General features: G+C 37.9%; 1 protein-coding gene across 1 annotated transcript in view; it reads left to right on the plus strand.

Moving 5' to 3' along the window:
• Positions 1-13,113, plus strand: part of LOC102495077 (uncharacterized) — a gene marked incomplete at its 3' end in the record, with an annotated part of 40,580 nt that overhangs the window by 5,324 nt on the left and 22,143 nt on the right. The window contains exons 5-7 of the mRNA XM_027769483.1: positions 901-1,059; positions 9,965-10,012; positions 12,241-12,409. Coding sequence (XP_027625284.1) covers positions 901-1,059; positions 9,965-10,012; positions 12,241-12,409 — 376 coding nt within the window. The remainder of the gene's footprint in view (positions 1-900; positions 1,060-9,964; positions 10,013-12,240; positions 12,410-13,113) is intronic.

Genomic DNA, 13,113 nt, shown 5'->3' on the forward strand with positions numbered 1-13,113 from the left:
CCACCCCCTACCTCCCCCACCCCCATCAAGCAAAGAGGTAGGGGAACTCAAGCCATCTTAAGACTAAGCTGGGGACCGGCAGGTGGCGTTGTGGTTAGGGTGCTGGACACCCACATGGGAGACCAAGGTTTAAGTCCCAGACCTGGTGGCTGGCTTTCTCACTTTCTCTCTCTCTCTCTGGTCAAATTAAAAATAATAATAAGTAAAATGAATTATTTTTAAAGAAAAGAGGGTGTTGTGAAAACTGTGTACATATTGTTAATTATATAATAATTGTTTTACTCCTTTACTGCTGGTTTTTCATGGTGGTTCATTCTTAGTAACTGGAAAGTTAAAACTTTCTTTTAGTAATAGCTTTAATAATGCCTTGTTTTTAATAACACCCACATTTCAGATTTGTCAGGCTTCAGCTATCTCTTTCCCCTATTCAAGATAGCATTTGCAAATGGTACAAACTTTTCCATTATAAGGTGAATAAGTTCAGGGAATCCAGCAGTATGGTGACTGTAGTTAGTAATACTGTATTGTGTACTTGACATATGCTAAGAGAGTTGATCTTAAGTATTTTCACCACACACAAAAAAAGAGCTAATTATGTGAGGTGATATGTTAATTAACTTGACTGTGGTCATCATTTCCCAATACACAATATCAAATCATCACATTGTACACTTTAAATATACATGACTTTTATTTGTCAATTACACCTTAATAAAGGTGAAGGAGAGGGTAAAGGTAGCTTTTGACTGCAATTGGTCCCAAGAAAAGGCTATAAGACTCAAGAGTACAGAAGAGAAATACAAAGCCCCTTAAAAAAAAGAAAACCTATTCCATAGATTATGTTTTCTGATATTATCACTGTATGGTTACCTACCTGTCCTCTTTTTATTGGCCTTGCAGAATCCAGTGACTGGCTTGCTTCCAGCCAGCTATGATCAGAAAGATGCCTGGGTCCGAGATAATGTGTACAGCATCTTGGCTGTGTGGGGTTTGGGCCTGGCCTATCGGAAGAATGCAGATCGGGATGAAGATAAGGCAAAGGCCTATGAGCTGGAGCAGGTATGCAGAACAAAAATACAAACAGATCTGGATCTGTGTGTGGTTCGGGGTGGGGTGAGGGATGAAAATTGTGTAATAGGGACCAGCAGATGGCAAAATTATTACGTTTGCTGGACTCCCATATGGTTGGCCATGGTTTGAGTCCCAGACCCAATGGCTTGAAACTCACACTGGGCACATGTGCCCCCTTGCCCAAAATCCCAAGAGGAGAATAGAGGAGAAGGGATTATGGCATGGCCATCCTCCCTGGGAGGGGTGACTTCTCACTTTCTGTCTCTTTGGCAAGCACACACGCTCTATAGCAAAAATCTCTCTCTAAAAAATAATAATTAATAAAGTTATATAATACACAGAAACTAAGAGAACTGTATTATGCCTTTCACACCCTCTTTCTTTCCCTTTTCTGAAATTACATTCCATAAAGTTTTCCTACATTGTACTGGAAAGTGTCTTTGTTTTTGCATTGGAAACTTGAAATGCTGATTCAGGGGAAGAAAGCACAGTCTGTTCTGTTATAGTGGAAAATCCTATCCTGGGATATTTCCTAAAATTGATAATCCCTTTCTAAATAAATGTATTTTTTCAGTCTCCACTGTATTTATTCTCACAGAGAAAAATGTTTGAGGTCAAATATCTACTATTTTACTTAATTTAAAAAAATAACTGATGGTATATTAATGAGAGTAACTGATGTAAATCAGCACACCTTCAGAATTAGATAAAATAGTAAAGACTATTTGTTCATTTTTTAGCTGTTAACACTATTTCAGAACCTGTTGCTTGCTCCCCCCCCCCCCCCCCCCCCCCACACACACACCCAGGGTAAAATGAGGTCAGAGTAAGCAGATACCTTTAAGCCAACTTTTAAGACATTTCCCCTCAGTAAACAAGCATCCTTTAGAGAACTGTTTAGACACGCAGGAAGTTACAACCTTTTGAATAACAACAACAACAAAACAATATTCTGGGCTACATGGGATTTTTGACTTTGAGGTGATCTGCTGTCAGTTGTAAAATGTGTGCTAATTCTTTTCCACAAGTGGAAAAATTCTGCACCAGCCATTTTTTCCAGTAGTTTCTGTCAGACTTCAGCAAACTGAGTTCCAGTTTTCATCTATATATCAGAATATTAAGATTTGATTGTTTTTTAAGAGTACTAGCATGTTGCCTCCAGTTTTCATCTAAAAATCAGAATATTAAGAATTGATTGTTTTTTAAGAGTACTAGCATGTTGCTGTGTTGCAGTTCTTGGCAATGGGAAAGTTTCACTGTGTTGTCTTCAGCAACAACAGGCATTTAATATTCCTGTAAGCTATTATTGAGAGATACAGTAAGTCCACCAAAAAATAAAATTATTGGAACTTTGCTGTAGCCAGGAAGTAGAGTGTTTTTATGACTTTTATAGAAATAATACATATCCCTGTAGAAATTCAGAAACTGTAGACTGTTTGAAAATTACCTGTAATCCTGTCTCTCCAGAACCTACATTCTACTCTTAATGTTTTGCTGTTTTGATCTTAGTGTTTATTTGTTTGTTGTTTTGTTTTACTACAAATTAATATCAGTATAACTGGAATTCCAGATCTGGTATAGTTTGACCAGCTTTCTTCAATACTGTTAGAAGAAATCTGTTGTTTACATGTTGACCAATCATTCTGCAAAGTTGACTTTGTTCCTTATTTGGCCCAGGTGGAAAAAATTAAACAGATGAAGGAGAAAAAAATAGGGGAACATTGAATTCCTATTCTAAAATCTTAGTGTTTCATTAAATAATTTTTCATATAGCCCAAATATATTTTTCATAACACCTCAGTAATAACTTTAGAATTATTCAAAACAGTGTGGCAATAGGAAACATCTTCAAAAAACAAGTTTCTATGAGAATTCTTAAGTTTTTTATGAACTTTTGTTATGGATTAAAACATATTTCATTATTAGGTCTTATTAATTTTATTTTTCAAACCTGTTTCTGATTCAACATTATTCTAAATCAGGGAGAAGAAAACCAGCTCTATAAATAGAGAGAATTAGTATTTCCAGCATTGTAGGTCTCTGCCCAGCTGTTCAGCTCTGTGTTGTGCAAAAGCAGCCAGAGACAATACATAGAGTGTGAGTATGTTCCAATAAAATTTCATTTACAAAAACAGCAGTGAGCTGGATTTATCCTTGATTTAGATGAGTGGTTCTAAATTGAAGATGTACATTGAAATCACTTGGAAAACTTTTAAGACCTACCCTTACTGGACCCCACGTTAGAACAATTTAAATAAAATGCTCTGAAAGTGGATCCCAGGAGCATCAATATTAAAAAAACAAAACAAAACAAAAAAACAGGTGTTTCTATAAGAGTATAGCAGAGGTTAATAAGGACTGATCTATAGCCAGTAAATGAACATAAATTAAATCCAATAAATCTATTGATTAAATTTCCATGCTCTGTCAACTTTCCTTTACTCTGCGGCTTTTCCCAAAACATTGATTGTTAATAATTTCTACTCTTCTAACTCTGGCCTTGGTTTCTGTCCAAGAAATAATGTCAGAGAACTCAAGAATTCTGGGTGAAAAGGGGACAAGGGTTTAGGCAACTACCATATCCTAGACTGAGAATAGGACTATGCACATCTATATTTTTATAGGCATCCATTCTCTTAGGTATAGATACAGTCTCATAACCATTAAAAAATAGGTACTCAAATGGAGATATCTCTTTGGCTGTCTCCAGTTCTACTTCTTCCTCAGTTTTGTTCTTTGTGTAGTCACTCATCTTTTCTTTTGACTTTATTATTTTTATGAGAATGACTTCCAGATCTTCATCTTTAACCTTAATTTTAATTTCAAACCCCAGGTTTTTTGTTTTCTGTGTATTTTTTTTTTTTTTGAGGGGTGCGTCTATCTGGTCGTCAGTTTTGCCTGCATATTCTGTGACTCCTTTAACTCAATGTGTCTGAAACCCCACCTTCTCAACTAAAAACAACCAACCAAATGATTGTAACTCACAAAACATCTCTTTTTTTTTCTTATTGGTGTCCTCATTCTACCGATCACCCAGGCAACATTACTTGGAGTGTTGTGAACAATGTCTTCTGTGGGAAACTAAGCCGACTAAGTTTAGGGCTCTGTTAAACAGCAAGTCTTTATTCCATAATTTCTTAGAGTGTTTGATGTACTAATGTGCATTTTAAATCTAAAAAAAGAAGCTTTCCAGAATTTCTTGGTCTACTATTCTATAAAACAGTGCTTGAAGAGTATTGTTCTTAGGCTGATTTTTGACTTGCCCCTCTTGTCTTTCTATAGATGCAGACCAAAGTCTTTTGATTCTTATAATTTCTCTTGAATCTATCCCTTCCTATTTCCTTCTATCTCAACCCTTGTTGAAACCCTTACAACCTGGTGCTATTAAGAAAACCAAAGTTAAATTATGTTATTTCCATCTCCTACAATCTTAGTTATTTTAAGTTTATTTCCTTTTTCCATGAGAGAGAGAGAAAGGGGGACACTTGTAACAGGGCCTTCAGGTTGCAATCCATACCCAGTCTCAGTTGGCCCAGATCATGGGCATGCCTAAGGAGGTCCCAGGACCTTTCTCGTGTGGGCCTAGTTGTATTACTGCTGCACCACCACCTGACCCCTCATCCTCCACAGTCTTTCTGTGGCCCTCATTTTCCTACAGGTAAAGGCCAAACCTATTGGATTATTAGGCATGACTTTCTAGGGTTTGGTCCTGGCCTACCTTTTCAGTAATATAGCTCATTGGTGCCATCCATTATACTCCTAGCTCCAGCCAGGTTGATGTCTCCATTATTCCTTAAAAGTCTCTTAATAAAGGGACCAGCAGTTAGCGTAATGGCTATGTCGCTGGACTCCCACATAGTCGACCGTGGTTCGTGTCCCGGAACCGGTGGCTTAAATCTCACGCCGGGCACATGTGCGTACGTGCTCAAGATCCCGGGAGGAGAATGGAGGAGAAGGGATTGCCGCATGGCCATCCCCCCCCCGGGGGGGGGTGATTTCTCGCTTTCTGTCTTTCTGTCTCTCTCTGTCTGTCTGGCAAGCACACGCACCCTATGGCAAAAACCTCTAAAAAAAAAGTCTCATGATAAAAATGTCTAACATTTGTATAATTACTTTTTATTGTACAACATGCTTTCCCATAACTACCAGTTATATAAAAATAAACTGTGAAATAGACATTATTCTCTTTAATTTACAAGTGAAGGGACTAAAGTGCAGAGATAAAGCTGAAATTTTGAAGATGGAATTTTGTGGTACCGTAAATATAACCTGGGTTTTAGGACTGCTGATCAGTGTTGTTTAGATTTCTGATCTATGGAAGCTGTGGATATTGCCATCTTCAAATATCTTTACAGTCTATTTCTTTCACATGTCTGTTTCCTTCCAGTTTAAACTAACACCCTCCTTTGAAAGCCCAGCACCAATCCCACTTTTTCTGTGGTCCCTGTCCTCAAAGACAACTCAATGATACTGTGATCACTTCTTTGTCAAGTCTCCTTTCCTGGAACTTCCGGATCACTTATGATCTGTATCATTCAACATATTCATTTTTTTGAGAGTTTTTTTGCTATAAGTCGTGTGCACTTGCCAGAAAAACAGAGAGAGACAGAGAGACAGGAAGCAAGAAAGAGAGACATCCCCGGGGGGATGGCCACGCCACAATCTGTTCTCTTCCATTCTCCTCTCCAGATCTTGGGCATGCATGCACACACGCCCGGTGTGAGTTTAAGCCACCGGGTCCGGGACTCAAACCGCAGTCGACTACATGAGAGTCCAGCAACATAGCTATTACACTAACTGCTGGTCCCTCAACATACTAATTTTAACAAACTTTAGTAATTGTCATGTGCTAGGCCCTATTATATTGATGGATATAAAAAAAAGGGAATGATACAAAATGTTTATATATACCTCCCCCCACCTATTTTTGGGGAAAATTTTAAACTTATAGAAAAGTTGTAAGAATAGTAAAATGAAAATATTTGCATATACTTCTTATCTAAATTCACTAGTTGTTAATATTTTGTCATATTTTTATACCCTCCCATACATATGTGGTTTTGTTGATAAGCCACTTGAGCATTATTTGCAGACATGAGTTTGTTTTGTTTTGTTTTGTTTTTTAGAGAAATTTTTGCAATGGGGCACATGTGCTTGCCAGAGACATACAAAGTGAGAAATCACCCCCCGGGAGGATGTTGCAATCCCTTCTCCTCTGGTTTCCTCTTGGAATTTTGGGCATGTATACACATCTGCCCATTGTGAGTTTTAAGCCACCAGGTCCAGGACTATGGTCAACTACATGAGAGTCCAGTGACATAACTATTATGCTATCCACTCGTCCCTGTTTGTTTGTTTTTAATACAGCCTGTTTAGTCTGTTGATCTAAAGGTCTTTTTCTGAATCTGGTTCTGCCCCCTTTTCTCAAAAAGTTCATAGGCTGATAGAGGATACAGATATATAAGCAAGTAGATATAATGCATTAAGACATGTATTGTACGTACTATATACATCAGAGATAAGTTGTTCTGTGGGAACACACAGAGTGGGAATGTATAAACTTTCCTTGAACAAGGCAAGGAAGGCACAGAGGAATTTAATTTTAAAGAATAATTAGGAATTACTGGGTAGACAATGTTGTAGTTTAGTTCATTTTTTAACATATCTCTCCTGTCTCCCTACCTTTATGTTCTATAAAAGCTGATAGAGGTTCAATAAATATCTGATTATACATATATGGAGTATGGAGGGTTAATACACAGATATGGATATATACAGTTTTTTCTTTAACATCGTTTTTTTTCTTTAATTCATGAGAATGAAAGACATACAGAGAAAGAGAGAGAAATATAAGCACCCTTGACAGGGTCACATGCCGTGATCTCTTCTCCCTTTCCAGCCTTCTCAGCCAATCAGGATTATGGGCACAAATTCCCAGCTTGTAGAACCAAACCTGCAGTCTTCCATATAAATCAAGCTTCACTTGAGTAGTACATTACTAATGAGCCACTGAGCTGGCCTTATAGTTAATTCTATGTTCTTATATTATCAGTTTATAGATACACAGATTCATATCCTCACACACTTGGTGTGAGGAGAAACACTGGTGTTTGAATGCATAATGCCATGTGGTGCACCTGAATCACAAAACAGCCAGTTTGGAGCAACAGAAAATACAGATACCTCCTATTATTCTTGCTGCCTCATGCTCTCTGTTAACTTTATCCTGACATAGAGGTTGGAACATGAGGGTAGAAGTGACTGATAATGGCCATTCCGGGAAGACAAAAGTAAATGGTAATCAAGAATCCTCCACCAGGTCCATGATTCTCCAGGTTTGCTATTTAAGTTAAAGAAAATTTAGATGGGAATAGTGGGACTCAGTGGCAGAGAGTTGATAGATAGGCAAGAGGGAAAGTGGGTTGGTTGAAAAATAGTGATGTAACCAGTGAAACAAGTTCAGGATGCTAGCTTCTTATGGAATGGCATAAAAGTTGAATCTCAAACTGGTTGATTAGAGGCCCCTCAATATGTTTTTTAAAATGAGTCCTTGCAGGCCATTAATTTATAGGGAAAAATATAAAAATAGCTGTACAAACTCCTGTTCTGCTTTTCTGATCTAATTCACTGAATATTGGAAAAGAAAGAATGTGTTAGATAGGGGCCAGCAGATGGCATGGTGGTTAAGGCACTGGACTCCCACATGGCCAACCATGGTTCAAGTCCCAAACCTGGTAGCTTGTTCTTTGTCTGTCTCTTTCTGGTGAGTGCAGATTTTAAAATAATAGTAATAATAATAATAATAAATTATATTAAATAAATAATTATTTTAAAATGTGATAGAAATCTTTGAGTATATGGTGATGTATGTAAGAATTGAATAAAGTCTCCCCACAGAGGATGCTATGTTAAATACTTTCCATAAAAGGTTATTTTAAAGGAGTGATCTTGGGACCAGCAAATGGTGTAGTGGACTCCCACACGGCTGACTGCTGTTTGAGTCCCAGATGCAGCGGCTTGAAACTCACACTGGGCACGTGCGCATGCATGCTCAGAATCCTGAGAGGAGAATGGAGAAGGGACTGTGGCATGGCCATCCCCCCTGAGGGGACTTTCTTCCTGTCTGCCTGTCTCTTCAGTGAGCTCATGGGCTCTGTAACAAAAATCTCTCTGAAAAAAAAAGTCTTTCATTAGGGTCAAAGTAATGATAAAAATTTTCTTGTAGAGATTACAGTAAGTTTCATTACTTAAGAAATGCTTCAGGCTTTAAAATGTGACAAAATCATGCATTGCCTGCTTGCTCTCCTCCCCCCATCTCTCCTTATTTATTTCTTTGACTTGTAAAGAGATATGACCATCTACAGAGAGAAGTTACTTAAGAAAGATAATTCCCCAAAGGAAACAGTTTTTATTTTTCCCTCAATAAAGGACTTTGTGAAGATTGGAACATGCTTTCATAGGTATTTACCCTTATTGTGCCTATTGCTTATAATCCTACTTGAGTAAGTTTTGAAGGAATAACAGAATTATGTGGCTCCCAAGTAGATTGGTTTTCAGAGATGCCCTGAAGCTACCTCCGAGCCAGCATTCCCTGGAGTAACCTGGTTTAATTTCTTCTGGATCGTGAAAAAGAAAGCTTCTTGGAGAATCTGTTCAGTGCTGTGTTTTTCCAAAATATTTTGCATACCAATGTCCATAGTTGGTGATCAGAATTTGGGGCTTATAATTGGAATTTTTTTTTTAATTTTTTTTTTAGAAATTGTCAATTCCTTTTTTTTTAATTTTTTTTTTTTTTTTTTTGAGAGTTCTTTTTTTGCTATAGGGCACGTGCAGTTACCAGAAAGACAGAGACAGAGAGACAGAAAGTGAGAAATCACTCCCCCGGGGGGAATGGCCATGCCACAATCCCTTCTCCTCCATTTTCCTTTCAGGATATTGGGTAAGCACGTGCATGTGCCTGGCATGAGTTTAAGCCACTGGGTCTGGGGCTCAAACCGTGGTTGGCTACATGGAGTCCAGCGACATAGCCATTACGCCCATTGCTGGTCCCAGAATTGTCAATTCCTAATAAGAGAAATAATGATGACTCAAGAAAGTTGTGACTTTTTTTTTTTTCATGAGAAGGGATTGAGTCATACTAACCGTTCCCCCTTTTTATGTATTCTGAATTGAAATTCACTTTATTGTTTAAAAAAAATACCCAGATAAATATTCCAATGGACTCTTGAAGATAAGTCTTGGCTAGTTGAGAAAAAAAGAATAAGTGATGTAATGTATCTTTCTAGATTATATATATTAGAATATCATCAAGACCAGGAACCAGCAGATGATGTTATGGTTACATCACTGGATTCCCACATAGTCGACCCTGATTCAAGTCCCAGACCCAGTGATTTAAAACTCATGCCAGTCGTGTGTGTGTGTGTGCATGCCCAAAATCCTGAGAGGAGACTGGAGGAGAAGGGATTATGGCATGACCATCCCCCCAGGGGGTTATTTTTCACTTTCTGTCTCTCTGGTAAGTGAGCACACACACTCTATAGCAAAAATCCCTCTTAATAAAAAGAATATCATCAGACCCTTATGATTTTTTTAGCTGATTTGCCCCTTCTCTTCAGGTGGAATGGCCTCTAATAGGATGGCTGGCTTATTTTTACCTAAACTTGTCATATCAATTTCTTTTAACCATGAAGTAATCACAAATTGTAGCTTTTGATTCCACTTTTAGCTGTAATCTGCTCTTCTGTGTACCTATAAAGTAAATGCCATGTAAATAGGAACCCAGGATAGGGTTACTTGTTCTCAAAAGGTCATGTACCAACTGCAGTTGCTGAGTAAGTGTTCCTGGATCTAAGGATGTTTATAACAGTCTTGTTTCCATTTATTTCTGCAGAGTGTAGTGAAACTGATGAGGGGACTGCTGCACTGCATGATCAGACAGGTATGTCATTTTTAACAGCTCTCTCTAATAGAAGCATATTGTAATAGTATCTCAACCCCTCGGGGGATTTTTATAGCATTTTTTATTTTTCAGTTTCACAAATAGTACCCATTAATTTTTAGAAAATTTGGGAAATCAACAGAAAAATTGTCACCTATAATCTCACCATCTAGTTGCCACCAGAATGTACAGTCCCTTCCCCCCCCCCACAAATGATTTTCAAAATGTGTTTCATCATTACTGTATACACAGTTGTGTATATTAGGTAAAAGATGGTATAGGTTCAGAAACCTTCATCTGAAACCCTTGGGGCCAAATTAATTTTAGAATTAAGATAATTAAGATCTTAAAGATCTTTAAAAAGAGGACCAGCAGTTAGTGTAATGGCTATGTTGCTGAACTCCCATTTAGCCGACTGCAGTTTGAGTCCCAGACCCCATGGCTTAAACTCACGCCAGGCACGTGTGCGTGTGTGCCCAAGATCCTGAGAGGAGAATGGAGGAGAAGGGATTGCAGCATGGCCATCTCCCCGGGGGGTGATTTCTCGCTTTCTATCTCTCTGTCTTTCTGGTGAGCGCACATGCCCTGTAGCAAAAACCTCTCAAAAAAAAAAAAAGATTTTTAAAAGGTAGTATAGTCCATATATTATCTTACCTAGTGGGTCTAGGACAGCACTCAATAATCAAAAATACTAATATCTATTAATGGGAAATAAGCATTTTTACACTATGTAATAAAGACAAGTAGCCCTATGTCACTTTAGATATAAGGTTGCCACCAAATGAATTTTGCTGTAAAACATAGGGGGAAAATCCTTTTCAGGCCAGTAAGTGGCATGGGGCATGGTTAAGACAACTGAATCCCACATGGCCATGCACATGGTTCAACTCCTGGACTGAGCAGCTTGAAAAACATGCTGAGCACATGTGTGCACATGCCCAAAATCCCAAGAGGAGAATGGAAGAGAGAATTGTGGCATGGCCACGCCTTCTGGGGAGAGTCTTTTTCCCCCCCCCCCCATCTCTTTCCAGTAGTGAGTACACATGCGTTATTGCAGATTAAAAAAATTGTCAAAATGTTTGAGATTTTAAGATTGGTGATAAGGAACCTTGGACTTGTATCTCCTTCCAATAACTTGCAGTTTCCTGGCCTGAGTGAATTTGAGAATCCTTTGATGTACACATTGAAAATTCACATTTTTTTCATTGGTGAATTGCCTGCGAGGTCCTTTGTCTATTTTTTTTTAACCACCCATTTAGGAGTTTTTGTACATTACGTATATTTAATGCCTTTGTCACAGACATTGCATATTTTTTTAGCAATCTATCCTTTCCCTCTTTTCCCTGGTTTTACTACTTCTTTTTTGTATTTCAGATATTTGCACTTTATACCTTTCCAAATAAGTTTAAAGTCACCTATTTCATATTTAAAGTGTAATAGTTACCATCATATATCATACATATTCAAATTTAAGTTTCAGGAGGTAAGTTTTTCAGTTGTCCCTTTACAGCATTCCCTCTGACCTCTGGTTTCAACTTTCTGTCTTGTCATACTTTTTCTCTGTCCATGTGTCTTTCACCAGCTCATTTTGTCACGACTTCAGAATATGTTTTCTTGTTCTAATTTCCCTCAAAATTCCTATTTTAATTTCAGGAACAAATGTATCTTTTCACACTTTGTTGTCTCTCACTAAGCTGTTCTCATTTATGTACTCTGAATCTCAGTTTATATCTACCGTGAGGCAAAGCAGCCATCTGAAGAGTGAAAGAGAAGCAATGAATAAGAAATAGCTGATTTGGAGACCAGCAGGTGGCGTGGTGGTTAAGGCACTGGACATTCCCACATGGCCAACCACGGTTCAAGTCCTGGACCTGGTGGCTTGCTTTCTCACTTCCTCTCTCTCTGTGTCTCTCTCTCTCTGTCTCTCTTTGGTTGAATTAAAATAGTAAATGGATGAATAAATTTAAAAATTAAATAAATAATTCTTTTAAAAAAAAGAAATAGCTGATTTTGATTATTTGTTTTTTTTTTAATTAAATTGCTTATATTCCAGGTTGTATTAGGGAAAAAGAGAAGTAACAATTCATTTTAAATACTCACAATTGTCTGAAGACAGAACACAACAGTGTATGTTAGAAAATACTGCAGAAGTGCAGGATATGGGTTGGTTTTCTGTATTTCTTTCATTTACTGTTTTTGTTCTTTTCTTTTTTTTTCTTTTCTTTTAGGTGGAGAAAGCAGAATCCTTCAAGTATAGTCAGAGTACTAAGGATAGCCTCCATGCCAAGTACAACACTAAAACCTGTGCCACTGTAGTGGGTGATGACCAGTGGGGACACCTGCAGTTGGATGCTACTTCTGTGTACCTGCTCTTCTTAGCACAAATGACTGCCTCAGGTCAGTACCAGGGGAGAAGTCCTGGGAGCCCCTGACCTTGGAGCATTTGCTCTGGCATACATGGCTTCTCAAAATATTGTCCAGAAAATAACACAGCTATTTATATTGCCCAAAGAAGCACATTGGAAACATAATCATTTTCAAATTTTATACAGAGAAACAACTTTTTGAGAAATAACCCTGTGTACTGATTAATATTCTATTAAATTGACAATTAGGAAGTCTGGAGTAGATTTTCTCTAGAAGATCTAATTTATTATTTATTAATGTCAGGTATCATGAGATAGTAAAGAAGGGCTAGGATTTGTTGTTTGTTCTCATAAAGTACGTAGATAGACCTGCAGTTAATATAAATATAAATCAAATTATCTACTTTATACTACTCTTTATGAAAATGTTATGAACAGGTATTTGTCAATAGGCATATAAATTATATTAAGGGAATTAACTTAAGAATCAAAATCCAATTTTTTGAGGGACCAGCAGTTAGCGTAATGGCTATGTCGCTGGACTCCTATGTAGTCGACCACGGTTCACGTCCTGGACATAGTGGCTTAAAACTCACGCTGGGCGCATGTGCATGCGTGCCCAAGATCCCGAGAGGAGAATGGAGGAGAAAGGGTTGCGACATGGCCATCTCCCCGTGTGGTGATTTCTCGCTTTCTGTCTCTCTGTCTCTCTCTGTCTGGTGAGCGCACGTGCCC

This window comes from Tupaia chinensis, unplaced genomic scaffold, assembly GCF_000334495.1.
Source record: "Tupaia chinensis unplaced genomic scaffold, TupChi_1.0 Scaffold149892_1, whole genome shotgun sequence".
Lineage (NCBI taxonomy): Eukaryota > Metazoa > Chordata > Mammalia > Scandentia > Tupaiidae > Tupaia > Tupaia belangeri.